The 26773-nt window shown below is 40.3% G+C and overlaps 1 protein-coding gene across 1 annotated transcript in view; it reads left to right on the top strand.

Annotated features, from left to right (window-relative positions):
* Positions 1-1818: 1818 nt before the first annotated feature.
* TMTC4 (transmembrane O-mannosyltransferase targeting cadherins 4) overlaps positions 1819-26773 on the top strand; it is a 54323-nt gene continuing 29368 nt past the window's right edge. The window contains exons 1-6 of the mRNA XM_054271723.1: positions 1819-1891; positions 4132-4347; positions 8882-8997; positions 10995-11211; positions 15246-15333; positions 26053-26150. Coding sequence (XP_054127698.1) covers positions 4186-4347; positions 8882-8997; positions 10995-11211; positions 15246-15333; positions 26053-26150 — 681 coding nt within the window. The 5' untranslated portion in view covers positions 1819-1891; positions 4132-4185. The remainder of the gene's footprint in view (positions 1892-4131; positions 4348-8881; positions 8998-10994; positions 11212-15245; positions 15334-26052; positions 26151-26773) is intronic.

Here is a 26773-nt window from a genome sequence, read left to right as displayed (position 1 = left end):
TAAGGAATTTCCTTCAAAATTGGGCCCCTCTCTTCTGAGTGAGGGCACTTCCATTAACAAACATTAATTAAAAATTCTATACATATTATAATCTTGGGAAGATTGCTGAATTTGAGAATTCTTGTTGACAAGAATTTGACTTGATAATACGCATGTGTGGTAGTTTGGGGGACAGCAGCTGAAACAGAAAGGAAATGTCAGGAAACATGAACCAGCACTTCCTAATCATGAAATAATATGGTAAATCAGCTATTTTTAGTAAGTTATATCAAACTCAAAGGTTTGGATTGTAGAAGCAGAAACATATAACACACGCTTTTGTAGATTATCTCATGGTTTACCTTGTATTTATAAGGCAAAATGACCCAAAAGCCATAAAGACATCTTTCACTTTTACTGTTTCACAATGGCAAATTATGAAACACAAAGCTTCCTCATTGTGCCCATTTAGATCACTAAGTCAGGGACAAAGTCAGAACAGACAAGATCATTTTAAAGTCCAGGGCTCAATTTAGTGGTTCGCAGGTCTTTGTGTGTCTATTTCAGCTCTGGTCCCACAGGGACCAGAAGACTGCAATCAGTTCACAGAGCTTTGTGTGCTGGATGACAGCAGTTCACTGGCTTTGCACCCCTTCACCACCGAGAAGCACCTCAGACACTTTGTGGGAGCTGTCTAACACAAGGCACAAGTTACAGACTTCCATCTTAAAGGCAGGAGCTCCGCATCTACAGCTGAATAATAGACGAGCCTGGCAGTTGTGCTGGCTCAGCTGCTGCCCGTGTTGCAGAGCAGATGTTCCAAAGCAGGTGTCAGCAGGCAGTTATGGGTGGCAACCACCAAAGCCCTCCCAAAGCAGCGCTTCCACTCCAGTTAAAGCCTCAAAGGACACATGAAATAACCTTGTTAATCTGACGCTTGATAATGCAAACATCTTAAAAATCCCACTCCAAATTGTATGTCACTCCCTGGCACAGAGCCAGCAGTTCTCATCCAATTTCAGCATATTAAGGTTTTAATGGGGTTTTTTTAGAGAAGCTTCTGCGAACATTTGGTGCTACCCGTTCAATGCTTAATCACACTTTCTTAGAAGGAAATCGCGGTGATGTTTAAACGTACGAATTAACTGCATCTGATACAGCCTTTTTCTCCTTACACTATCTACCCTGTAGAGAGCATCCGCAACAACCCCAGCAGGACGAGAGCTCCTACAGAAAGGCTGGAACGCTCTGCCGGCTCACCCCACTACCCGTCCCAGGCGGCGAGACCCCGACACCCATCTACGCCACCGCCCCACCGCCTCTGTATCCTCTTCCCGGGGGGATTCCCGCTCCGTGCACGCCCGCCGCCGCAGGAACCTCGCCTTTGCGACAGGAGTGAGGGGCGCGGGGCTCGCGATCCTCCCGCCCCCGTGCCGGGCGGCCCCGCTCTCCCCGGCTCAGCCCAGCCGCCCCCCAGCCCGCGGCCAGCCAGATGCGCCGGGCTACGACCGCCGCCGGGGCAGAGCGGGTGGGCGGGCGGGCGGGCACGCACCGGGAACGCCGCCCGGAGTCCGCCCAGCCCCGCCCGTGCGCAGAGTGCGGAGTTGGGGCTGAAGGGGGAACGACCCGCACCGGCCCCGCGCCCACCGCGAGTGAGCGGCGCCCGGCTCCGCCCGCCCGGACCCGCCCACCGCGCGTCAGCGCGGCCGCAGCCAATGGGCAGGCGGGACTGCCCCTGGGGGCGGGGCCGTGGAGGGGCGGGGCGGGGCGACAGCCAATGGGCTGCGGGGATGTTCCCGGAGGCGCAGCCGCCGCGGCCCCTCCCCCGCCGGCCGCTCCGGCTCGGGGCTCGCCGGGCGGGAGAGTTTCGCTCCCGGGTGGGAGATGCCGCGCGGGCTCCGTGTCCTCGCAGGTAACGCCGCGCGGGGGAGCGGGAGTCGCACCACTGCCCGTCCGCCGGCGGGACCGGCCCGGGGGGTGAGGGCCGGACGGGACGGGACGGGCCACCTCCTCCGGCGGAGCCGTCGCCGCCAGGACAAAAGGGGAGCGGCGAGCGGGGCAGGGCCACCGCCAAACTCCCGGCGGGGCTCGCCTGCCCGCCAGCCTCGACCCTTACCCCGAAGCTGCAGCTGCCCTCCCGGGCCGGCTCCTTCCCCGGGACCGCCCGCCGGGTGCCCGGGACGCCCCCAAGTTTGCGGGCTCCGGGCACGGCCAGCGCCGCCCTGGGTGCGAGCCGCCCCCGGCGCCGGCGCTGTTGGGCGGGAGGCGCCGTGCCCGCCCCGCCGGGGGTGCTGCGGTGAGCGGCGGGCGCTCTCCGGGTCGGCTCGGGCTCGCCTTTCCCTGGGGAGAGCGGCGGAGGGGCCCTCCCGGCGCCGGGCAGCGGCGTGTGCCCGCTCCGGGAGGTGGCGGTGCGCCGAGGGCGCCCGCCCCGCGCTGCCCGGGCAGGGAGGGAGGGAGGGAATCCCCACGGACCGGATCCTGGACAGCGGGGAAGAGGGCAGGCAGTGGCTGTGCGCCGGATAAATAGAGCAAGCGTAATGGGAGAAACTTTCAGGGCGAGATAAATTTTGAGTAGGTTAAATATTTTAATTGCGTGGTGCGTGTTGATGCTGTATCCGTGCTGTTGGGAGCAGCGCCGTGCACTTCGCTCGGTTAACAGCCACGCTTTCTCTCTTTGTTTCCGTCAAACTACGAGCACAAGGGTGAACTGCTCCGAGAGAAGGTTTTGCTCTTAAGGCAGCTGCTTTGCTCAGCCAGGGAGCTCCAGCCGCTCAGGCTGCACAGCTCCAGGTTACTGACTTTTCCTGAATGTGGGAGCCGCGCCGTATGGACTCCAAAGCGAAGAGCGGCACCGGTGTGGCAGGGGCACTGCCTGTCCCTGGGCACGCGTGTGTGCCGGAATTGGGAATATGCAGGGATCGGAGTGAGCTACTGCAAAAAGCAAAGCAATTGCTGCAGCAGCTCTAATGGTCAGCTCTGCTCCAGAAGCCAGATGCTTGGAGCTCTTTTCCAAACATTCCATTAAATGCAATGTTTGCAGGGGTGCACTAGAGCTATTCTTCTAGATTCTCTGTTTTTCTCTATGAAGGTATTAAATGTTGTATTTTCAGGAGTGCAACAGTTGATTTAATAAGCAAATAAATAAGAAGAAACTTAAGATAGGCTACTATATATGTGCCTATCGTACTTTAGGCTTGCAAAATAAAAAATCCGTATTCTGCCTGGCTTTTACTGCAGTTTTCCATTCATAGCTTCCTTCGCTTGCCGTTTATACCAGCACCTGATAATAAGAGCACTCACAGTAGTGTCTGAGCTCCTGAGAAGCAGAGGCAGAGCAGAAGCTGGCTCTGGAGCATCCAGAGAGACCCATCCGAGTAAAGGTGGCTCCTGGGTGTAAACCTCCAGCTCAGTACCTCCACACTGATTATCACTCAGTGTGCTTGGATTACAGGGTCTTTTTCATCCGCCTCAACAGTCTCATGAGTCTATACAGCAGTTGAACTTCAGCTGCACTTGAGGTGTGCTGAGTGATCTCTTGAACACTAGTTCCATCTCAATTCTATGGGTCTTGCTGCGTCACTGCTTGAATTGTTGAGATTTAGGGCCTAGGCCATTAACTGATACCTCCACATGTCTATCTGTGATGTTTGTATGAATTCCTTGCATGGGGGAATGCGTGAGACTGGGTCCTGTAATCTGATTAAGTGAAGGGAGTTTAGCTCTTTTGGCAGTTGACAATGTTTGCTTTTCAAGCATGGAAGGAAATTATAATATTTATCATTTTCTACAGAGCTTTATAAATGTTTCACAGTCCCTCTGTTGCATCTGTTTGTTTTGCCTGAAAAAAACAGTAAGAAACAGAAAAACAGTGATTTGCTCTACCTTTTAGAATTTGTCTGTGCCAAAGTTTTACCTTAGCATCTAAGAATTTCTTGTATTTATCTCTGTGCTCCAACCATGATAAATTCTGCCTTTAGTTCCTCATTTGAAGTACAAAATTATGTTTAGGTGTGTTTCAGTAACTGAGAGATGCTGAGAAAAAGAATGTAAGGTTAAATGAAACTTAATCTCCTCTCCCAAGCCAGCTTTCCTTTAGAGTTCTTTTTTTGTGAATTAGAGCTGTAACCATGCACTTGTATGTGTTTCTTCTAGATTTTCAACCAACATAATGCTGAAGCTCCCAACTTGGAACCAGCATTTCACAGAATGGCACAAATGGAACCTAACCTGGACCATGATGTATCATGGTTCCTCCTCCCATCACATTGGGCTAAAATGGTTGTGGCATTAATTTCCTTCCTCTGTTTTGCTAACAGCTATGATGGAGATTTTGTCTTTGATGATTCTGAAGCCATCATCAATAATAAGGTTTGTCTCTCTTCTTTTCCTCACAACCTTTGGCATAAATGGTCATATGAAAAGAAATAATGCAACAGTTGATCTAAACAGGCTCAAAAGTTTCAGCCTAGTAAAGAGCTTCCTTTGGGCATTACGTGTTTGTTTTTTTTTAAACTTAATTTTTCCATTTTGTTTTATTGGGTGTTTTTTCAAGTTAAGCTGATATAAGGGTACCTGTACATCAAGACTGCCAGTAGGTCTAATTTTATGCCCATTCCTGTGTCAGGGAGAGTGTACAGTAAACTTTTCTGATACCCATGGATGTTAATAGGAGATTTATCTTCACAGAACTTCTCTGGTCACAGAATCAGACCAGGGAATGGACTTAGTCTGGTTGCAGGTACATAAGGCATCATTAAGGTATCATGTAGGGGGCAGGGGGTTTTCAGGTGCAGTTTATACCATAAAAATGTTACAGGAGCAAGAAAAGCTCCCTTTTTCCTCCTTCCACCACTAAAGTTCCTCTGACAATAGCACCTTTTTGAGATAGAGGTGGAGTATTGTGTTCCATTTTAAAGCTGACCATACATGCAGTGAGCAGACCTTGAAATGCTTAGAAGTTAACATGTGATTCAAACAAACCTCTGACTGAGATTCTTTTGACTTTGAGCAGTGGAGTGTGTCTTCAATTGCTGAGACACTTCACAGGATCACATGTAGCAGTGAGTGAGCCCATGCCCATGGATGGGTATTGGTGTTACAGCTTTTATGCTGCTCTGGAAGGTACTTGTTAAGCATTTAGAAAGAAAAGCACAGGATAAAAATAATCACATTCATCTGTTGGTTCTGTCTTCCTGAAGCCATGGGGTTACAAAGAGGATAATCTGGAGACTCACACTGCTAGAATAACGCAATTCACTTTTTTTTTTCCTTGCACAAGATCTAGAGGCAGCTTATCACAATGTGCCTTTTTGAATCGTGCAGAATTACTGTTTCCTTAGACAGACTTGTATTATGTGTGTGTAAGTCATCATACCTTCAGTTATAGATGTATGGGGGGGAAAATACATCTGTCAACGTGGAAATAAATCTCAAAGCTTTCAAGAGAATACTGTAGACAAATTAAGAACCTACAGCATTGTTGTCTGGTTTTTTTTTTAAAGTAGTATTGTATTTTAGATTGCACAGCTCCTGGTAATGGTTCATTCTGCAAAATTTTATTTGGGACATGTTTATAATATTTTCATTTCCTGAAAGAATGAACAAAAGACTGATTTTGAAACAAAGCAGGTTGTTTTGGTAATGTGCAATTTCCACACTTGTAATCTCTCTCCATTTCTTTCAGTCTTTACTCTAAAAATGTTTCAATTTATCTATGCAACCCAACAATTTGCACCAGGATTCTAGCTGTTGGCAATGCTGAGAAATTCAACCAACTGCTTAAATAAATTAATTGATATGTAGTCTGTTTGTTTGAAAAACTGGGAGGCTGTTTCTATTTCTCACATCAAAATTCTCTATTATTCCCTAGAAATTAAATGAGGATTTTGTAACAATATCATTTTAACACACGGGTCATATGGATATATGGAAATTCAAAATGCACAAGAAAAATGCAGAGACAGTGAGTTTACCTGTTTAATGGGGAGGGAGATTATCTAGCAATGGCACAGTTTATTAAACAAAGCATAGCATATTTTATTCCTATTTAATAGGAAAGACAGCAGTTGAAGTAATTTTATAGATTTACTGAGCATTACTACTGTAGTATTTTCTTGGGTACCACACAGTGCCCTCTCTGTTAATTTGCTAGCTGCCATCATCCCAATCTTTCATTTCTTTTATTGTTTTTTTAGCAAAAGATACACATTTAATTCACCCCATCCCTATTGTATCACAGAATATTCCATTATTAGATTTTATTGGAGTTAAAGTCTGTTTTCCAGATGCTTTCTTACCATTTTAAGCAGCATTTTAACTGGTACACAGCAGTGGCTTTTGTCTTTATTTATTTACTAGCTTGGCAAGACAAACAGTTGGATTAAGCTTCAGACACAGTATGTCATTTCCATAAGCCTTTATATAGAAAAACTGACCTTTCTTCAAATCTTGAACTCTGCTCTCTCTAAAGCTGCTGCTAATCAAATATTTAGAGATTATTTGATAGCTACTTTTGGTTTTTAAAGAGAAAATCATATGTAGCTTTTAAACAGCTGTCTCTTGAAGAAAACCATTCCTATTTTAGGGTAAGTTCGCTAAGGAGGAAAATGGATGCAAGAAACTTTCTCACAGAACTTAGATACAAGGACAAGATACATGATTGAAGATTTTTAGGTCATATGGAAGTGTAATCTAATCACTCAGTAATTCCATGCATTCAGCTTTTCCTGCCTTCTTCCGATGGAAGACAAAAGAATGCTGATTATAGCAGAATGGGAAATCAAGCCTTGTACATTTCCCATCTCAAGTTATTGAGGACCATCTGTGACATGGAAGACATGCTTTTCTTTTCCAGTACTAACATTTATAAAAATATGTCTTTCATAAACCTTATGTACATAAGGAGCAGTGCTGCTGGTTGAAAAAACAGTGTGAGGGCCACACCACGCTCTGGCAGCTGTCCCCTGCCGAGTACAAGGACTTCAGTAGATGTTGGTGCGCATCCCTGTCCCAGCCTGCCCCGGAAAAGCTGGCGCTATCCATTTAGTGAGCTGCTGCTTGAGTGTGTTCCTGCTCTTAGAGTCAAATTATGACCTTTAGGGTTTGTGCATACCGATGAGGAATGGAACGGGAATTTAGATGCCTAAGGCTAAAATTGCGGTTCTGTGAGAAGAAAGAAATTTCTAGCTGTTACTTGGCAGTAGAAACATCTGTGAGAGCGTGAAGAAATTTTTCACCTTGGTAATTCTTAAGCCCAAGTAGGATCCCCTGTGAGTCTTGATTTCTTAAGAATTTCCCTGAGAGTGCCTTAATTGACAGCTGCAGTCTGGGTTCTTTCGGACTGCAGTTTTAGCCGTGCTCTCTTTTCTGTGTATCAATTGGTATCCCATTAGAGAATACTTCTATTCATTTGACTAATACTAGCCAAATTTGATCAAATGATTGAAGGAAGTCTTTTCTTGGATTTTTTTTTCTAATTTATATTTTTGGATGGATGAACGTCAGAATATGTTAAGAATATTCTTGTTGAAGAAGCAAGAAAAAATTAGTTATTTTAAGTTCAGTTTAGCAGCAGCCAGTCATCAGGGTCCAGCAATTTGGCTGCAATTTGGGAGTACATGCAAGCCAAAAATAAGGCATGGACTAAGGGTGAGATGGAAGGAACTGGAGACCACAGGAGTGCTCAAGATACTATAGAAGCAAGTGAGGTGGTAGCAGCATTGGAGAGGAACTGGAATTAATAAAACCAAGGGAATTGCAATGTGGGAGATCTTGTAAGTAGGTGGAGTTGTAGGAATAATAAGACAGGGGCACCAGGGGTTAGCAAGAGCAAGCCTGTTTAACTACTTGCCTGTGATTGTGGTGTCTTGTTCACCTCCTTTGGTTCACTGGTCTCAATAATTTCAAGAGAGAAGGTAGGGGTAGAGTTTTCCCCTTGTTGGTTACAGGAGTAGTACTGACTAGCACAGTTTTGTTCCTAGGTTCTGTCTCAAGTGTCTTTAACCTGCATGTACCTTGGTGTAGCATAAATTGGTATTTAATTTAATTGCACTAGGGAAGCAGAAGAGGGCAAGCATATGTTAGTTTGAACTTCCAAGCTTGTCCTCATAGAAGACTGAGGCAGATGATAGCAAGATCCTTATTTTTCCTCCAAAGTGTATGCTTCCCATTTAATAGCCTACATTTATTATCTGGGTTTTCGTTATCAGCATGGCTTTGAGATAAAAGGGAAGAACAAGCAAGCAAGACTTTTTCTTTGCAGTATTTTTTTAATAAGCCCCTTTTGCACCCCAAATTAAAATAATTCATTACCTTTCTGTCTTTTAATCTTTAGGAGCAGTATATAGAGATGTTGATTATTGATTTTATGTATTAAGTGTTAAAACAGCCTCAACTATTTGAATAGTCCTGTGCAAAGCAAGGCTTCAAAAAGAACTAATTGTTGTTTCCTACCTTTAGTCTCCTTGATTTCATGCTTTTGTCAGTAGTTATGCTACTGCACTGGTAAAAAATTGCTATTTTGCAGCAGTTTGTAGTTGGCCTTTTTTGCAAGATAACCTACACCTAAAATCAAAGGCTTTTTACAAAATTATGAGGTAAGGAGGTTTATGTGTTTCATATGTCAGCTATTGACCAGATAATAAACTGATGTGAATATAGCTCTAAATTTCATGTAGTGATGTCTACTTTCAGAATCCACGATTGTGACCTTTACAATGACAGGCATTCAAGATTTGACCTTCATTGCAAACTTCGGTACTGTGGGTCAAATGTCACTAGTGAGCCAACAAAACTCCTGCTATGTCCATCTTAGTGTGAGCTTGTATTAGTTAGAATTTGTTTGTAGTTTACTGCTTTGAACAAAGGACAAATTTTAAGGATCTGATAATTTGTTTTCTTTTAGGACCTCAGGGCAGAAACCCCCCTTGGTGACCTGTGGTATCATGACTTTTGGGGTAGCAAACTCAGCAGCAATACCAGTCATAAGTCATATCGACCGCTAACTGTCCTAACTTTCAGGTGAGACTTGTATTTTTGCTTGAGGTCTGAATATTTTTTAACCTATATTGACTCAATTGAATTTAGGGGGGAGGCAACAAAAAAGGCAAGAACAAAGTAGCTGCAGGGTAGTTGGATACCTTTCCAGAATACGATTTTTGAGTTCACTACCTTAATCTCAAATGGTGTTTTAATTTTCCAATGGTTTCTTTCCCAAAATGTTCATTATTTTGACATTCTGTATTTACAGCTAGTTTTCAGAGATTTTGTCTTGAGGGTCTTCTACACCTGCTACTAGGGGTGGTATGGTTTAGTATGTCACATCCTCAAGGAACTAGGAGGTGTATGTTCCCTTCACTTAGCCATGCTGCCACTTACATTGCTATTGTAGTTTTTGTTCTCTGCTTTCCTGCTGACCTGTCAAATTGTTTATTTTATAAATAGCATCACGGTACTGTGGCCTTTTTCCATCAGCACACTGTATAGTCTTCCCACCTCTTCACTCCAATATTCTAACTCAAGTGTCTGAGAATCTAGTGAAATGTCTGCCTCTATATAACTTGCTGGTTTTGTCAAATAACTAAAGGTTTAAGAGGATTACTTTTGTAGATGCTTAGCTCATGTTTTTTGCACAAAGATTTGAGCAAAGAGTAGACCATGTAGGAATCTGGCACAGTAATACAGAGAATATTTGAGGACTCAGTCTTAATTTCTTTATTTTCCCCTTGTGACTCAGTGGTGTCAGTGGGGACTTAGTGCTTGTTCTGCCCATTTCAAGCCATGAACTAAGTGCAGAAGAAGTGTTCCCACTCTTAGTCCTCATATTCAAGCAAAAACTTCGACCCTTTAGAGTAGTGTCAGTGTTTTAAGTACCTAGCACCGTGGGTTTCACTGTCTATTGGGCTTTCTTCACATTTTCATCAGGAAAAATAAACAACTGAATAGAATGTGTCAGAGTCCTAAACCTGTTGAAGTTTTCAGTGCACTACACAGAACATGCTTTCCTTTTTTTTTTTTTTATTTTTTTCTGTGGTGTATTCCATCTCTAATAACATTCTGGTTTGTTTAAGGAGTGAACTGGGATGCAATCCTTATTATATCTGAAAATATAGATGAGCCTGTGGAGATGGTCCATAAAATGCTATTTTCAAAGAAAGAAATGGATTTCCTTAATTTCCCTAAGCTCCAACCTTTATGTGCATCATATTTATAATAGGTTAAGTTTTTAAATAGGTTTCATTTATGCCAGATGCACATTGACCAAAATAACTGTGTAAAATCCCCCGTTCTAAGTAAGTTTCAGTGTGTCTTACCTACTGATAAAAGAATATGGATAATAGCACAATGTTTCCCCGTTTTCTTCTCAGCCTCCATTTTACTGCAGAGTTCCTGTCTTGAATAGAAATTTAGACAGTATTTTCACTTACACTTCCTTCTAATTCTAACACTTGTATGAAACATCTCTCTAACCAGTCTCACAAATCAGTTACCAAGATATGCTGACTGTTTTCTGGGTGGATACTGATTGTAGCCACATGCTAGGACCTCTTTCTGAGAGTATGTCAATGGAAATCATAGTCCCAATGCATATTAGTTTCCTCACTGTGTGGATTTAATTAACAAAAACTCATCAAGTTGGCTGCTCTTAAGCCCAGGGGTATCCCTCAGTGGGCTGGATTATTTATCCCTAGGATACTGCTGTGTTGCAGCACTGAAGTTCCGTTGTTGACCAAAAGCCAGTTCTAAGTAACTGTAAGATTAAAATAATGGTACTAAACTATGTGTTTGGAGAGGATAGATACTGTATCCATGTGATATTCCCTATGAATAGGTGGTCTGAAGACTGGGATATTGTTTCTATCTTGTTGTGGAGGTGAAATGGAAACTCCACATGTACTGAGATACCCACTTTATTTTTGTGTGCAACTGTGTCTCCTATGGGGCTGTTTAGTTTTTTTATTTGTATTTTTCTAACCATTGTTGTAATTCCTACCCTTAATATTTTTGTTTCTATATAGAATTAATTACCTTTTTGCTGGAGGCTTCTACCCAGTTGGTTTCCATGTCATCAACATAATACTGCATTGTACTATCTCAGTCTTGATGGTTGATGTGTTCTCCATATTATTGGGAGGACTGCAATTCAGCAATAAAGGAAGACGGCTAAACCTGGCTCCCAAATCCTCTCTTCTTGCTGCTTTGCTCTTTGCTGTGCATCCAGTGCACACTGAGTGTGTAAGTATTGAATCATTATCTCCAGAGATTTTTATTTTAGAAGTTCTTGACCATCTTGACTAATTAATTCTGGCGTAGCCTTATACTCTGCAGGTTGCTTTTATATATTCTTAACACTTCTCTTGGCACATGTCTTAATAGAACAATCAAATATTATGGTTAGTACATCCAAGGCTTGTAATTCCACCGAGCTAGACCTTATTATTCAAGTAATAAATCATTCAAGTACAATAACTCAAGGAGGAGAGCTCTATGCTACAGAATTTCCCTACCTCCTGGATTTTTTTAATTACTGTTCATTTCCATTTGCATTGGTAAAAAAAGCAAAGAGCTTTAAAATCAGAGATGGGGCACTCTATGAACTTTGTATGTGACTAGTAGAATATTGCACTCAGTTTTGCATCCATGCTGCAAGGACAACACTAGAAAAATTGGAGAGTGCTCAGAAGAGCCATGAAAGTGGTTAAAGGGCTGGAAATCATCCTGTTTTGTGAGAGATCAAACTGGGTTTATATTTTTAATATGAAGGAGAAGATTAAAGAGGGTTTTTTAATCGCAGTCTGTAATTATGTACATGGGGAACACAAATTTGACAGTAATTTTAATAGTGCAGACAAAAGCAAAGATATAAAGATGCAGAATAGAATCATGGCACATGTATAGCAATCAGTTAAAATATCTGACCAAAACACAAAGTCCCTGTGTGGGAATTCTGGGAAGAGAAGATGTTGTTCTCAAAAAGCTCTTTTGTGCTTGTAGTTAAGAAAATCTTATGGCCTTATGCTAGTGGGCTTGCTGAATGTTGTCACTGATCTCTTGACCGTGTGATAATGATAAATCAAATATAAAATTGTGACAGTAAGGGAAATGTTTTGGGGGTTTTGTTAGGATTTGGAAGATCTGAAATACAGAAAAAGTACTAAAAGTACAGAAAAAAAAAGTAAAGAAATATTTTTATTTTTGTCCTAGCAATGAACAGTGAATCCTACAGTGCACATTCTACATATGTGAATATGATTTTTCACTTATTCACAATATGCCATGGTTTTGGCTTCTCACATTTGCTCTGCACATGACTGGTGGGGAAAAAGTTACTGAAAGCTGTGCTCTCAGCTGTCTGGAGACCTTGCATGTATTGAAGACCTAGAGATGGTGCAAAGTTATGCATTAGTAATCTGCCACCTTTTCTGGCCGTGTGGCTAAAACATCTTGACAATCATTCTCTGGTGTTCACTCATCTGCACAATAACTTCTTTGTGAGAGTGCACTGTGTCAGAAGGGCCCCTCATATTTGTTCTCCAAAACCAGTTTTAGATGTCAGAGTAAAGTAAAACAAGTCTTCAGTGCTTTTGATGTTCTGACATGTAAAGAGAAATCTCACTTGAGTCTTAACTTTGTAGTAGACCTACTATTGACCCCTTTATCAATATCCATAAATTTATTCTGCATTCCATTTGACTCTAAAAATGTATTTAAATCGGCATGAGAATATTAATAAGCTCTTTGTCGTGTCAAATAAATTACAAGTGATGTGGTCTCCTTGCATATTTGGAGACTTGCAAATGTTTCAGGCAAACAGTGGAAGAAGAGGGAGAAAAAGTAGCACGCTTATATATCAGGCCTCTTCTAAAATTCAGGAATGAACAAAAGCCTCTAATCATTTACATGGTCAACAATAAATCTTGCTTCAGTGAAGAAGTCATTTGTACTGCTACAGTTCTAGGATGAGTGTGTGTCTGGCAGCATCTCTTAAAAAGCATTCTTTATGATTTTAAACCTGTGAGTTTTAAGTATCCAGCATCCTGGCTTTGAAATGAGATGACATATTTTGACATAAAATTGTGAAGAATCCGTCTGTTTGCTGCTTTGGGTTTTTGGTTTATACAGTGAAACAAACTGTCATGTAAAACAGATACTGAAAGGTGTAATGCTTTCAGTACCTATGCAAGGAAAACACTATAATTTTTCTACCTACAAGTAAATACTCTTGTGCTATAGTTCTCTGCTCTAGAAAAGGCCTATTCTTTGTAACACTTCAGTGATGAAATGCTAAATGAATCAGGGACATAAGAATATATCTGATACTAATTTAAAATTCTTTTTATTTTTTTTCCTTTGTTTGCTTTCTTTCCAGAATCTATATGCCTTATCTTGCATTTTAGGTAACATTTTGCAGTTGGAGTAATCTGAGGCCATGTGCATTATTGGCCCCTTAATCTCTTTACTGGAACAAGTGGACATTTATTTTCAAAATTTTGTCAGCTCACCTTAACTTTTATCTCATTAAGAAGAGCGGTTCCTGAAGCAGAATGACACTTCATTATTTTCACCTTTCAAAGCACTCCACAGCTATTGAGTTAATTCTCATAATTCCTTTGTATGATAGAAGAAGAAGCAGCAGAGAAGTTAGGTGCACAGCTGTAGATAAATCAAGTTCTTCTGTACTGAATTTAGGAGTCCAACAGTTTCTACTTTCACAGTGCTTAAGGAAGGCTGAGGGTAAAAGTGGGAGAGAGTCTCTGCAGTGGAATCAGTCATACTCTCATGCCTCTACACTTCTCTTTCTCTGATGTTATTTGGAAATAGTTGCTCCGTCATGTTTCCCTGACACAAAAAATGCCCGTTTCCTTTTTGCTTTGCTCTTTCTGTTCCACACACAAAATGGCACAACTGGTATAATATAGGAGAACTGAAGTTTCTGCTTTTGTCCCTGAAATATGATCATAAAAATGAATTTAAAAAGAAAATCTGTAGCTTTTCTGCCCTGCTTCTGTACATATCATGAAAACGTGGAACTCAGCACTCCAGGAAGCAGAGCTGGACTGATAAATAAGGGGTATTTCCATGATCCTTGCTCTGGCTGTACATTCTAGTGAGGTTCCAACATCAGGGCTTATCAGTCCCCTACCAGCTCCATGTCATCATTTTCACAAAGAAATTTGTGGTGTTATCTTGACACTTGCGTAATTGAGAACTGAAGATCCAAAAGTGTCTTGCTCTGTCTCAGCAAGTTACTGTAAATACAGTTTAGGGGCTTGAACCAAAGCTTACAGATTGCCCTGAGATTGCACTTGATTTAAATAGGTTGGCACAGATCTCAAGTACAGAGGTCCCAGGATGTGCTTCTCATTTTCTTTTGCATTAATACAACTTCTGTTTCAAGATGCAGTTGGAGGTAGCTCTAATGCAGTCAGTTAATACAACACAAAAGACTGCCAGAGGAGGAATCTTTTTTATTTTTTTTTCCCTGAATCTGCAGGCTGGAAGGTACTTGTCCATTCTGAGTGTTCAGATTGCAATTTGAAGGCTGGCTTGTCTTCTGAAAGTGAACAGTTTTGATTTGTGTTTCAGCAGAACTGCCAATTTAATTGTGGTTCAGGATGTTTGGCTTCCAAGCCATGAAATGGCTTCAATTGAAAGAGAGTAGATTTAGATTAGGTATTAAGAGGAAATTCTTCACTGTGAGGGTGGTGAGGCGCTGGCACAGGTTGCCCAGAAAGTTGTAGATGCCCCATCCCTGGAAGTGTTCACGGCCAGGTTGGATGGAGCTCTGAGAAACCTGGTCTAGTGAAAGGCAGAGGGGTTGGAAGGAGATGATATTTAAAGTTGCTTCCAACCCAAACTGGTTTATATTTTGATGTTTTCTAAGTTTTCTGTTGAAATGCAATTTAATCCAAAAAAACAGATGGAATTGTGTAGAGTCTAAATTTTATGCAGTGAAATCCTCCTTCATTTCTTAAAAAAAAATCCATAAACTAAAATTTTCATATACCAAAGCCAAACCATTTATGTAGGTGATACTAAGCAATAAATAAGCAATTTACTAAGCAATACCCAATAAAAAATGTACTAAGCAATACCCAATAAAAAATAGGATGCATCTAAAAAAACTCGGTATAACTAATCCACTATGCCCAGTTAAAGAAAAAAAGTGATACAGTTATATTCTATTATATATTTCACTTTGTATGTGTTCCTTTGCTACAGGTTGTCTAAGAATAAAAATCTGATCATTTGAAACTTTTTTTTTAAAGGTTGCTGGGATTGTTGGCAGAGCAGACCTACTGTGTGCCCTGTTCTTCTTGCTGTCATTCCTTGGCTACTGTAAAGCATTTAAAGAAAGTAAGCATTCTGTTTGCCCCTTTAATTTCCTACTGTGTATATTTTCAGCATTTGCACATTTCAGTGAAGTATAGCAAAATTTAAAATGTCAGATTGATTTGGTTACCCTCACAAAATATATTTTTTAAAGAACCTGCTTTAGCAGCTGTTTTATTGTTAGAAGTTCTGAAAAGGTTGCTGTCCATAATTCTTTTTAAACACTGAATTTAATTTAAGCAAAGTCCTCTTTATGATAAGCTTACTTGCTAAATGTTTTATTGTTTGGAAGTTTAAGGAAGTATTTTAATAAGTATTTTAGAAATAAATCAAACCTACAAATGTATATGCTTAAATATTTTACTACTCTTTATGCCATTATGTTGGGATGTCTTAAATGGGAGTCAGCTTTTCAGAACATTATTTGTATTTTTAATGAATTGCAAAGAATTATTCCTATGACTAAGCCTTCTGGATTCCTGCAATATGCAACTGCTGGCATATAATGCTGAATATAGTGTTACTCACAGTTTTTGTGAGACAGCTGTGTTTAGCATGAACAATTCCTTGGTAGATGTTTTTTCAAGTGAGCTTTCAGATCTCTGGTATTGTTTGATCTGACTGCAGGTTGGCAGTTCAAATACAGTTGTGGAGAAATTACCTTGGGGTCTCTGTTAAACAAGCACACAGGAAAGCAGGAGTTCATGAGTGTGGAAAGCTTGCAGGACATGCAGTCTGGCATCTGAATGTGCTCTACCACACGACATGTGGGACTCACTTGGTGGAGCCACAAGGAGCTGTGTTGAGAAGAGCTTGTCTGTGGTTCCATAGGCATGGCTGTGATGATCAACCAGAGCTGGCAGGGTGTTTCAGAGGCACCTCAGCTTTGGGATCTGGCTTAACAGCATGGTTATGGCATCACAGAGACCTCAGTGTGGGCTGAGGGGAGTGACTTAGTCCACTGTGAGCTGTGAGATGCTGTCAACAGCTCCTGCTGGTTCAGTTTAGATTCCTTGGAGCTGTTGTACATATTTCTATTGCTGATATAATAAGTTTATCTTGCCATTTCAGATGTTATTTAGAATGATTCCTGTTTACTTGGGATACATTTTTCTTCCCTTTGAATAGGATTAATTTCTTTCAACTGAGCTAATGATTTCTTGATGAAAATTAGCCTTGGGTTCTTGCTTGTTTGTTCTTTTCTCACCTGTTTTATTGGATATGATTGTGCTTATGATGTTTCTTCTGTTAGTGGTAGTGTAAGATAGACCAATCAAAATATACTGCCTTATCTGTTTTCCAATGTCTCTGGTAGACAGGTAGGGTGATATGGCAGAGATAATAATCTTTGCTTGAAGAACTCAAGAGCCAAATTCTTAGGATGACCACTGGAGACAATTATATAGAACCCTCTAATTATTTTGCTGTTCAGGACATCTTGGGAATGATTAAGGATGCATATTCTGGTTAAGGATATTCTTCAACTTGTGAAGGCCAGTTTTTAATAGCTTTTGGAAATCAGCGTTAATGTAATAATAGTCTTGGACTGAAATTTGTGTCACTGATACAGAAGAAGGAAAATCTTGCAAAGACAAGATACTAAGCTGCCCTTATTGATTTTTATTGGGCATTACATGATAATAGGGGAGCAGATGTCTTTTAAGCAGTTTTGCCAAGGAAAATTACAGTCTGCCAGCATTGTCTTTCAGGTCAGTTTCCAGTGTTTACTGTCACCTTCACTGCCTGCTTTTCCCTCAGCTACTTCTTGAAGAAGTTTAGACTTCCTCTGTACACAAGAATTTGTATCCAAGATACATATTTGAGTCTTTCCCCTTGATTGCTGCAAAGGCACACTGCTGACTCATCAGCCAGGAGCTTATCACCCAGGCACTCCAGACCTTTTTCTGCGGAGCTGCTGCCCAGGCCTTAATTGTTGCATGGTGTTGTTTGATTTTCATGAGACCCATCCCTCCAGCTTGTCATAGTCCCTCCAAACAACAGCCCTGTTAGCCATCATATCCATCTAGCTGAACACCACCAAAGACCACAAGCAGTTTTTCTTGCTGCCCTTATTATATTTATTTTTGTTCCTTTGTGGACTGGGGAGGTTTGTCCAGCCTGCAGCTGTTTGAACATGAATGCTTGTGTAGGAAAGGAGTGTGTCTGTGTTGGAAATGGCACCTACAAAGAGAAGGGAGGCTCTCTTTTCGCCAGGAGCTACATGGCAAAGACAAGGGGCAGTGGGTGCAGTTGCACTGGGAAAGGTTTCACCCTGATGTAAGGAAGAATTTTTTACAGCAAGAACAGTCAATCACTGCAACAGTCTCCCCAGAGATGTGGCAGAGTCCCCATGACTGGGGGTTTTCATGCATTTGGGCAGGGTTTTAGGTGATCTTGTCTAGGCTCCCTTTCCTGCAAAGACTGGACCTGGTGATCTCTGGAGGCCCCTTCCAAACTGAGCTGTTCCTGTGATTCTTTGTATGAAAAGTTTTAGGAAAAGGTAACCAAATATGAGGAAGTGGCTGTGGTAGAATATGACTCTTCAGTGGGTTTGCAAAGTAAATAAAAAGTTTTACTCTTGGTATGAATTTCCTTCTTTTGTGAATAGTTCTTCTAGGTATTCTCAAATAATAGGTTAAATAAGGAGTAAAGAACTTTTATCTGACTTTAGCTGAGTTTGATTCTGCAGAGATTGAGGCAGTCAATCCCAAATGGAAGCTCACTGTGAATATAAGAACGTGCATTTTAAAAATATGCACATATAATTTTAGTGTGTTGTCCTTCTGATGTCAAATCCTCAAGATCCAGAATGTCTGTGATATTGCCAATGCATGTTGCTAGTTCTAGAGCAAGTTAAGAACTGTTATTACATCATTTTCTAAGTCAGGCCAAGAAGGTAATTTATCTTTGTTTGTGAGAAGGAGACAGAAAAATCATCCAAAAACCCCTCAGGGATTTTTAGCAAAATAACCAAACATTTAGCAAAAAAAACCCTCAGGTATCAGGTTTATGTTCCTAATCAAATAGAGATGCTTTGTGGTGATCCTACACAAAAGTGGATGGTACCAACATCCTTTTTCCTTTTGTCCTGCTGGGCTTTTTGTAAATTAAAAGCAAGCATGGCCCTAAACTGTAGGTCAGCTGCTCATGTCTTTGTTCCTGGATTTGGCTGTCACATTTATATAGGGCTTAGCTCACCAAGTTTTTACAAGAGTGGGAGAATTATCGAAGGTTGATTGCTATTTTGTTGTTTAATTGTTACGGATAGACACGTTGTAGTGTGACTCTTTTGGAGCACTTAAAAGAGGGTACAGCTCTTAAGACCATCAAGATTTGTAGACTGCATTTGTATTGTCTTTTGAATATGGTTACCAAAACATGTTTGATGCCAGTTTGTTTTTGTTTCATGAACTTTAAGTGAGCATCTGAGTTAAACAAACATTGAAAAGCCTGATGTGATGCTGCTGATATGGTTGGGTCAGTAACATATATTGTTTGGCTACCAGCAGCATCCCAATGCTATTAGCAGACAGATTATCCAAGTTTTTAATAAAGAACCTGACTATTCTTTCAGCAAGGCAATGTGAAATTTGTGTATGACTCAATTGAAAAAATCTGTATATGTTTCAATAGTTTAGACACAGTTAATGAATTGTCATTCTTTCAAGAAAAGGGGTCAAAATTGTATGTGGGAGACTGGTTCGTGCTTCTTTTCACTTGAGAAAATGAATATAAAGATTTACAATTTTTTTTCTGCGTGGGAGTAGGAACTCATGAAATGTCTGAGGAGGATTTGGAAGTACTATGGGGAAAGTACATGTAATAGTGAAAACAGTCAGGAGATCAGAAAAATATCAGTGTCAGGCTGGAAAACTTCCAAAGGAAAATAATGGTTTTTGTAAAGCTCAAGATATACTGCAGCTTGTTTACCTGATTTATTTGTGGTTTCAGTGGATTTTTGGGTAGACAGTTTCTTTTAGCCAGAATTGGAAGCTTTCTTTTTTTTTTTTTTTTTAAAGTATAGGCATTTAATTATGTGGGCTATAATTATGTTTTACTGAAGTTCTACAATTCTGTTACTTTTCCCCAGTATACCATTTTTGAAGTTAGCATCTTTGAAAGGATAACATTTATAATTGCAAGGAACTAATCTGTTGTTCTCATTCTGTCCTGCTGTTTTAAACACAACTGTGGGGACAAATCCACTGCATAGGCTTTGGAGACAGCAAGAGCTGACAACTGTTTAGGTATGTTCTGAAGGGAATTGTGGGTTATTAACTTTGTTGAATTTTAATGCAGCTTCTCTGGGAATTCATAAGGCAATTTAAAACTGCTGTAGTGTTCATTTTTTGCCTTTCTTTGTCTTCAGTTTTGACAGTGATCCAGTTGCATGTGTTTGCCATCTGCATTGGCAATCTCTGAATGCTAAGATGAGGAGTTCATGACTTGGTCCATGTGAATAATATTGGTGCAGATATTAAATATGGGATCAGCTCTTTGCTCATATGCTGTGACATGTAAAAATTACTTTGTTCTGGTTGTGTGTTTCTGTTTTGTTTTATTCTGTGTAGATGTCAATCAATCATCTACTAGTTCATTGCTAATTTAATAAAGCATACAAAGTAGTGATGAGTTTTGTGAATATTGGAGGTTTATGTTACGGAAGTTTTCCTACAGATTGGAAACATTTAAGTCTCCTGTGTGAGAGAGATGGTTGCTAAGATATGGGGAATTTGTTAGCTACTGTGCAGTTGGTCAAGGGGTATTTACTATTGTTAAACCTGTGAGCCCTGATTTTCCAACTGTGTGCCCTACTGTTCGTATTTAAACACATTGGGAGGGAATAGTTGTAAGTGAAACACCTAACAATTTCATTATTTAGTTGTCTGAGGAAACACAGTGACTTTTTTCTGGTAGAATTAATGCTGACTTTCACTTCTCCAAGATGTTGTAATTCAGGGGATAGATGCTTCCTTCAGTGTGGCCTCTAGGTAATGAGTTTGAGATGGCTGGATATGTTTAGGAGTGGCATTTCCTACTGTAATATCACTATTATGTGAAACACTGAGCTGAACTGCAGTAGTATGTACATGTGGAGATACACAAGGAGATCTTGGGCTTAATTTAATTCTAACAGTGGATTCTTATGTGATCTTTTAAGACTAGATAATTCTTCCCCCTTTGCTTAGCAATTCATGAGCAGGGAACTCTTAGAACTTGATTAGAAGAATATTTGTAGCAGTTTAGTTGGAAGATCCCCACAGACAAGGCACATTAATGGAATATAGGAGTGTTTGTGAGCCATTTCATTTAAAAATTAAAACTTCCTGCAGGAGCTCAACATAACTTACTTTGCTTCAACCTTCAGAGGAGTAGGTGCTTTCACAGAATCAGTTGCTGTGTTTCACCTGAAGATGGTGACTCCATAAACTGCCCCAAGCTGTCACCTGGCTGACTCTTAAGTTGCTCAGCTGGGTTGGAAGAAGGAAATGCTGAATGCCTAAGTGTCTGAATTGATAGTAATTAATTGGATATTGTTAGCTTGGCTTTACAATAAAACTAAGCTTGATAGTTTAAATGTAGCATTTTCTTCGTATGCTTCACTTCTAAGGAGTTTGTTTTCATTGGCCTGTGGATTTAGGACACCAGAAAATAAGGTCTCTTGAAATAGGACTAGTATTTAAGTCCACTGTCAATGTGTTGCTTGTAAATTTAGGATCAGTCAATGCTACACTATAAAACATTTTGTGTATGCATCCTTGCCCTAGAGATGCTTATACTCGAGTCTAGCAGTCTAAATGGAGGAGCTCTCATGGCTTGTTTATGGTTTACATAGGTATTTTATTGAATCCTCTCAACTTCCAGACTTCATGTACTCCTAAAGAGGGACCATCTGAGCAACGCTTTTTGGGTTTGTGTAGAAACACTATATTTTTTCCAGCTTAAAAGAAAAATAAGCAAGTACTCAATTTCTTTGGCATGCTTACAATTTTGTCCATCTGTTAGAGTGGCAAGATGCCCACTCACAATATGGTGTACCAGTTTCAACCAGGCACAGGTGCCAATGAGAGATCAGTTTCGTTTTCTGACACAAGATTTTTCTGGTGGGAAGCAGCACCATATTAGGGGAATATGCTTTGTTAGACTGATTACTTCTGTTGGCATGTGAATATCTCATAATAAGCACTTGTGCAGTGCTTTACATTTTAACTCACTGTTAAAAAAAAAAGATTAAATTGAAGGCATTGGTGAATGGTGGTCTTTTGTATCTGTTTTGCAGCCGAGTTTACTGAGATTTCTGCAGTTGAGACTGGGGGTGGTGGGGATGAAGGGGTGTTGTGCATATTGACCCAGGAACAAGCATGAAATAAAATGTTTATTAATTAAAATTCTTTCTCTTTGAAGTTTAATCACTGATGAATTTTGATAATATTACAATTCTGTGAATAACTGTTGATTTTTTGAGCCTGCAAAAGAAAACAAAGGTACAGAGATTGTGCTTTTCAGGAGATCTTGTTTACAGAATCACAGAGTGTTTGAAGTTGGAGTAGTCTCGAGGTCATCTGACCTGCCCACACAGGGTCGCCTAGAGCCAATTGTCCAGGAGGCTTTACTGCAGGATTTTGCAGTTCCCCTCATTAAACCATGTGAGGTTGCTGCCAGACCATTTCTCCAGCCTGACAAGGTCCTTCTGTATGGCAGCACAACCCCCTGGTGTATCAGCCACTCCCCCCAGCTCGGTGTCCTCAGCAAATGTACTGAGGGTGCCCTCTGCCCCATCATCCAAGTCATTAATGAAGATGTTGAATAGGACTGGACCCAGTACTGACCCCTGAGTACCCCTGGCCTTTGATTAGAGCCACTGACCACCACCCTCTAGAGAAGCCATTCTGATAGCTTTCAGTCCACCTCACTGTCTGCACATCCAGCCTGTTCAGCAGCAGCTTCTCAGTGAGGATCTTATGGGAGGCTGTGAAAGGCCTTATTGAAGTCCAAGTCTTTGATGCTCAATATTTAGGACCTTCTCTAAGGTCCTAAGGAGAATATTATTTCTCTTTTGCTGTGTGTTTTTATCATCTTTGCAAGTCCATGCTTAAGCTTGGCTTTGCTGGGCAAGCTGAGATATTTCTTGCATCTGAGACTTGGGATGTTCACACAAAGACAAACTTGTTTATGCACAACTTTGAGCTTGTGCCCTCTGAATGGCCTCAGTTTTCCTTTATTTGGTTAGACCATTTCTCCAGGCTGGATTGGATGGTGCTCTGTGCAACCTGGTCTGAGGGAAGGTGTCCCTGCCCATGGCAGAGGTTTGGAATCAGGTGACCCATAAGGTCCCTTCAAGCTATTACATGATTCTCTGTTTTTTCCAGTTTGCCAATGGAATTCTGACTTCTCCTTTGTATGATTCCTGGCCATTGCAGCCTGGCAGCACTTCTGGTCTTAATATGCCTATTTCTTATTCTAACATCCAAATGGAGTAAGGACAAAGGAAGAATACAGTACAGAATGTTATCTTTACTTTTTTTCACAGCAAGCTGGTATCTTACTCTAGTTTTCCAGCTGATATTTATCCCCATTCTATAACAACTTCATGTAGCCCTTATTTTTTGTGGCATATTTCACACTGCTTCCAGTGTTATTCTCATGCCTTTGCAAAGTCAAGGCATAGGATGTTTACAGATTTCCTTTTATCAGGAGGACTTTTTTTCTGTCCAAGTCAAGAGTTATACTTAGTTCTATATAAATGACTAAAATATTTGGCAAGCAATTAATCATATTCTTTTATGTTTTAGAGTGTCACCTAGAAAATGTTTTGTCTAGGTGTAGTGATTTTTTTGTAATTTTGACCAATCAGCCTAGCTTTGTATCTGTAGTCTATCCTTGTGTATTTTTGTTCCTTTTCAAAAGTAGAAATGAAGGCATTGTTTTATTTTATTTGAGATTCCTGGATTCTCATGTATTTTTCATTATTTCTGAGGTAACAGTTGAGGTTACTCTGGGTTGTATAGGACCTGTTGAGTGACTGTAACCAATTGTAATTTAAAACACATTAACTTGTCTATGAATTCTGTCCTGTAGTTCACTGTTTTTGCTTTTGTTCTTCCTCCCTTTCTGCTGATGCTGTACTTGCCATCTGATTGCATTTTTGGGAAAAAATGAAGGAAGTAGGCATAGAACACTTCTGTTTTCTTGGCATTGTCCATTTTATTTCTCAGTGAATATTGGAATAACTCCTTCCTCACTACTCTTCTTACTAATATATCTGTGGAATTGTGGGGATTTGTTCTTTACATACATTACCTTTTCTCATTTTGCAATGTGACCTTTCTGTGTTAGATTTTCTGTGTGAATGTGCTGCTTTTACATTTGTCCTTGATGATTTGGCCTAGTTCCCTTTTTACTATTACTCTTATATTTTGAATCATCAAAGCATTTCTGAATTGCCAGCTGGCCTCTTACTATATATATTTCCTACTATCTTTTGTGTTAAGATAATTTGTATTTGTGTACTGAATACTGCTTCTCTGAGAAGTGCTTAGTTGTCCTGACTCCTTCCCACTAGAATTTGATTCTGAGAAGAAGAAACCTCTCAATGGAAGAAAGTCTACTTCCATAAACACAGTAAATGTGCATTGGCTGTCTTCACTATTTTCCTTTTTAGACTTACTAAGGATGGTTGATAGTCATTTTGTGAACACAGTCAATTACTTTGTCTTCTGTCCTTGCATTCTCTGTGCTAGTTGATTTCTACATTAAAAAAAAAAACAAAACAACAACAAAAATGCCAAAACAAACAAATGAACAAAAAACCCACCAAAAGTGGTTTTCAAGACCTGGCTAAACAGTCTTGTACTGCAAAGTCTGAAAAGCTCCTTGAAGGGATGTATTTAGACAGAATTCTTTGTCTTAGCAGTACTCATAGAAAGAATGTTGAAGCTCTTTCTTCCAGGAGTTACAGCCCTTAGCTGTTCCTCTGTATAATTGATGTGGGCTGGAGTTTCCCATTGCATTTTAATTTTTCTACTTCCAATGTCTCTTTAGTCATTGTGTATTTTGTATTGTCTTGGCTTTTTTTTTTTTTTGCATTATTCAAATGTGTATGACTTCTTTCCTAAAAGAAGACTTTTTTTAATCTTTATAACATTTGCACCTCTAATGTTAAGTTTTACTTCACCTCTGGAGACATAATTTGGAGTGGAGGGAGAAGGATCAAATTCCCTCTATGTATTGCAACAATATGATATTCACTCTGTTGAAGCTTTAGAAGTCTTAGGTAAGAAAGGGTTTTTTTAGGTTAGAAGTAACCTCAAAACCTGTTCTTTGACATATTTGTATTAAAAGTTTGGAGCTCTCTGTTACAAAAGAAGTAGCCTGGTTCAAAATGAAAGAGGAGGCCAATGTCAGCAGATCCTTTTCACACTTATGGTTATGATTTGTATCTGACCCCAACAACATTTGAGGTTGAGGTTTACTGGTTTCCCTGTATCATCAGTGCAGAGTTACATCTCTGAAGGGGGTTCAGCTGCATTTAATTAGGTAACTTAATCCCTAAAAGTGTCCTCTTGTCATGGACAGTTATAAAGGAAGCCTAGTGTACCGGCTGAGGTGTAGGTTTCTACTTCTGGTGAAATAGCTTAATCTTGCCATTTACCCTTTCCACAGACCATTATTGCAGTTCTCTTTAAGCACTGAGGGTCAAACCTGCATTAGCAGTACAGAAGAACTGCTCTAGGGATCAAGGAAAGTAAGAAAGGGATTCAGTCAATGAATGCAGAGTTCAGCTTTGTTTTTGCACACACCAAGTCAAAGATTGATTCTTGTGATGCCTGTAGGGCCCCTGTTACTTGAATCAAGAACCTGCCTCTGAATGAGCAGAGTGCCTTCCTCTGCTGCTTGCACCTATGGAGTAGAGGTTGTGACAGATATGTTTTTTATGTGATAGAATACCTGTGTATTCTGTGTGTGATAGCACCTTGGCTGAAGTAGGGTTGATTGTGTTATTCATCTCACATATGCCTGCTTGTAGTATCCAAAATCTGCTACATGGTACAGTCTTTAAAGAGTTTTCCTTTGAGTAGAAGCTGTAGTGGCTCCTGATCTCTTAACCCCAGAGTTCCTCACCCTGCTGTAAAACTGCTTCCTGAGTGCAAGGACTAACTGCTTCTGCTCAGCTGCTGACATTTCTGAGCTCCATGGCATTCTATTGCAGTGATAATAAAATGACATGAGGCACTTGCTAAATGCAGCAGGTCTGGAGAAGCAGCTCATTGCGCCTTTGTAGACTAGACTGCAGTTAAAACAGTTTGTGTGTGTGACACTTCATGAGTAACCATTATAAAGAATTTCCTGCTCTTATGGTAGCTTCCTATGGTAGGAAGACAGTGGCCAGTAATGACAGAGCTCTAGCTAAGGATGATAAATATCTCTAAATATTGGGAATTAACCTTTGCAGATGACAAATTGTGGAAATTAGGTGAGGCTTCTGCCATTCTAATTAATCTGGCTAAAACATCAAGCAAATAGGAACATTTCTAATGTCTCCAAGAGCAGAAAATGACTGCAATAAAGGGACAAATGCCAGCATATTGCAGGAGGTGCCCTATGCTTTTTAAGTCTGCGTGTCCAGATCTTAACTGGTAGAAAAGACTGCGATACTAAATGCTGTTTATTTTTGAAATTTTTTTTTAATTTACCTTTAAATGTATAAAATGCCTAAAGCTATGGCATTCTTTATTTTAACAGATAAGGAAGGACATACATTTTCTGTATTCTGGGTGCTGGTGAGTGTTGTCCTAGGTGCAATAGCCATGCTGTGCAAAGAACAAGGAATTACAATACTGGTAAGAATTCTCTTATTAACTGAATTTTCACCTCAACATCTGTCAGGTATAGTTGCAAAGTCTACAGAAATTAATCTTCTCCACAGCTAATGACATGCACACCTTTATATTCTGTTCAGAAAACTAATTAATGTTGACAAAAAGCAGTATTCTCATAGATTCATCTTAACTGTATCTTTGCCAATTTGGTAGAGTTCTTCACTTTAGCTTTTGTAAGCAGGTTGCAGATATTTTTGCAAAGCTTAAAGAGTTTACAACATTAGTTTCACTTTTGTTGCCCTTGGTTTTTAATTAAATTCTTGACATAGCAGGACTACAAACTTCTTGTGAAGAGAAGGCTCATGAACAAAGATATAACTGGAGGAGAGCATTTTTAAAAGCTCCATTCCCTTGCTTTTGTGAACAGTGTAATTACAATTAGGGCCATTGTTTATGGCCCTAATTATAATTATATTGTGGCCTAATTAGCACTTCTAGTACTGCATTTCTTCCTTTTGTCCCTTATTTAATGATCTGTCTGTGGAAACAGATGTAGTTGTTGTTCATGTTTATTGTGGTCTGGCTTTTTATAACTTCAGTGAAGACAATGCTGGTTTGGGTGACCAAACTGGCCACCTGAAATG

Source organism: Melozone crissalis, unplaced genomic scaffold (genome assembly GCF_028551555.1).
Source record: "Melozone crissalis strain CALT ecotype California unplaced genomic scaffold, PUWL_Pcris_2 ptg000013l_1, whole genome shotgun sequence".
Taxonomy (NCBI): Eukaryota; Metazoa; Chordata; class Aves; order Passeriformes; family Passerellidae; genus Melozone; species Melozone crissalis.
This window is presented reverse-complemented; position numbering and strand designations above follow the sequence as displayed.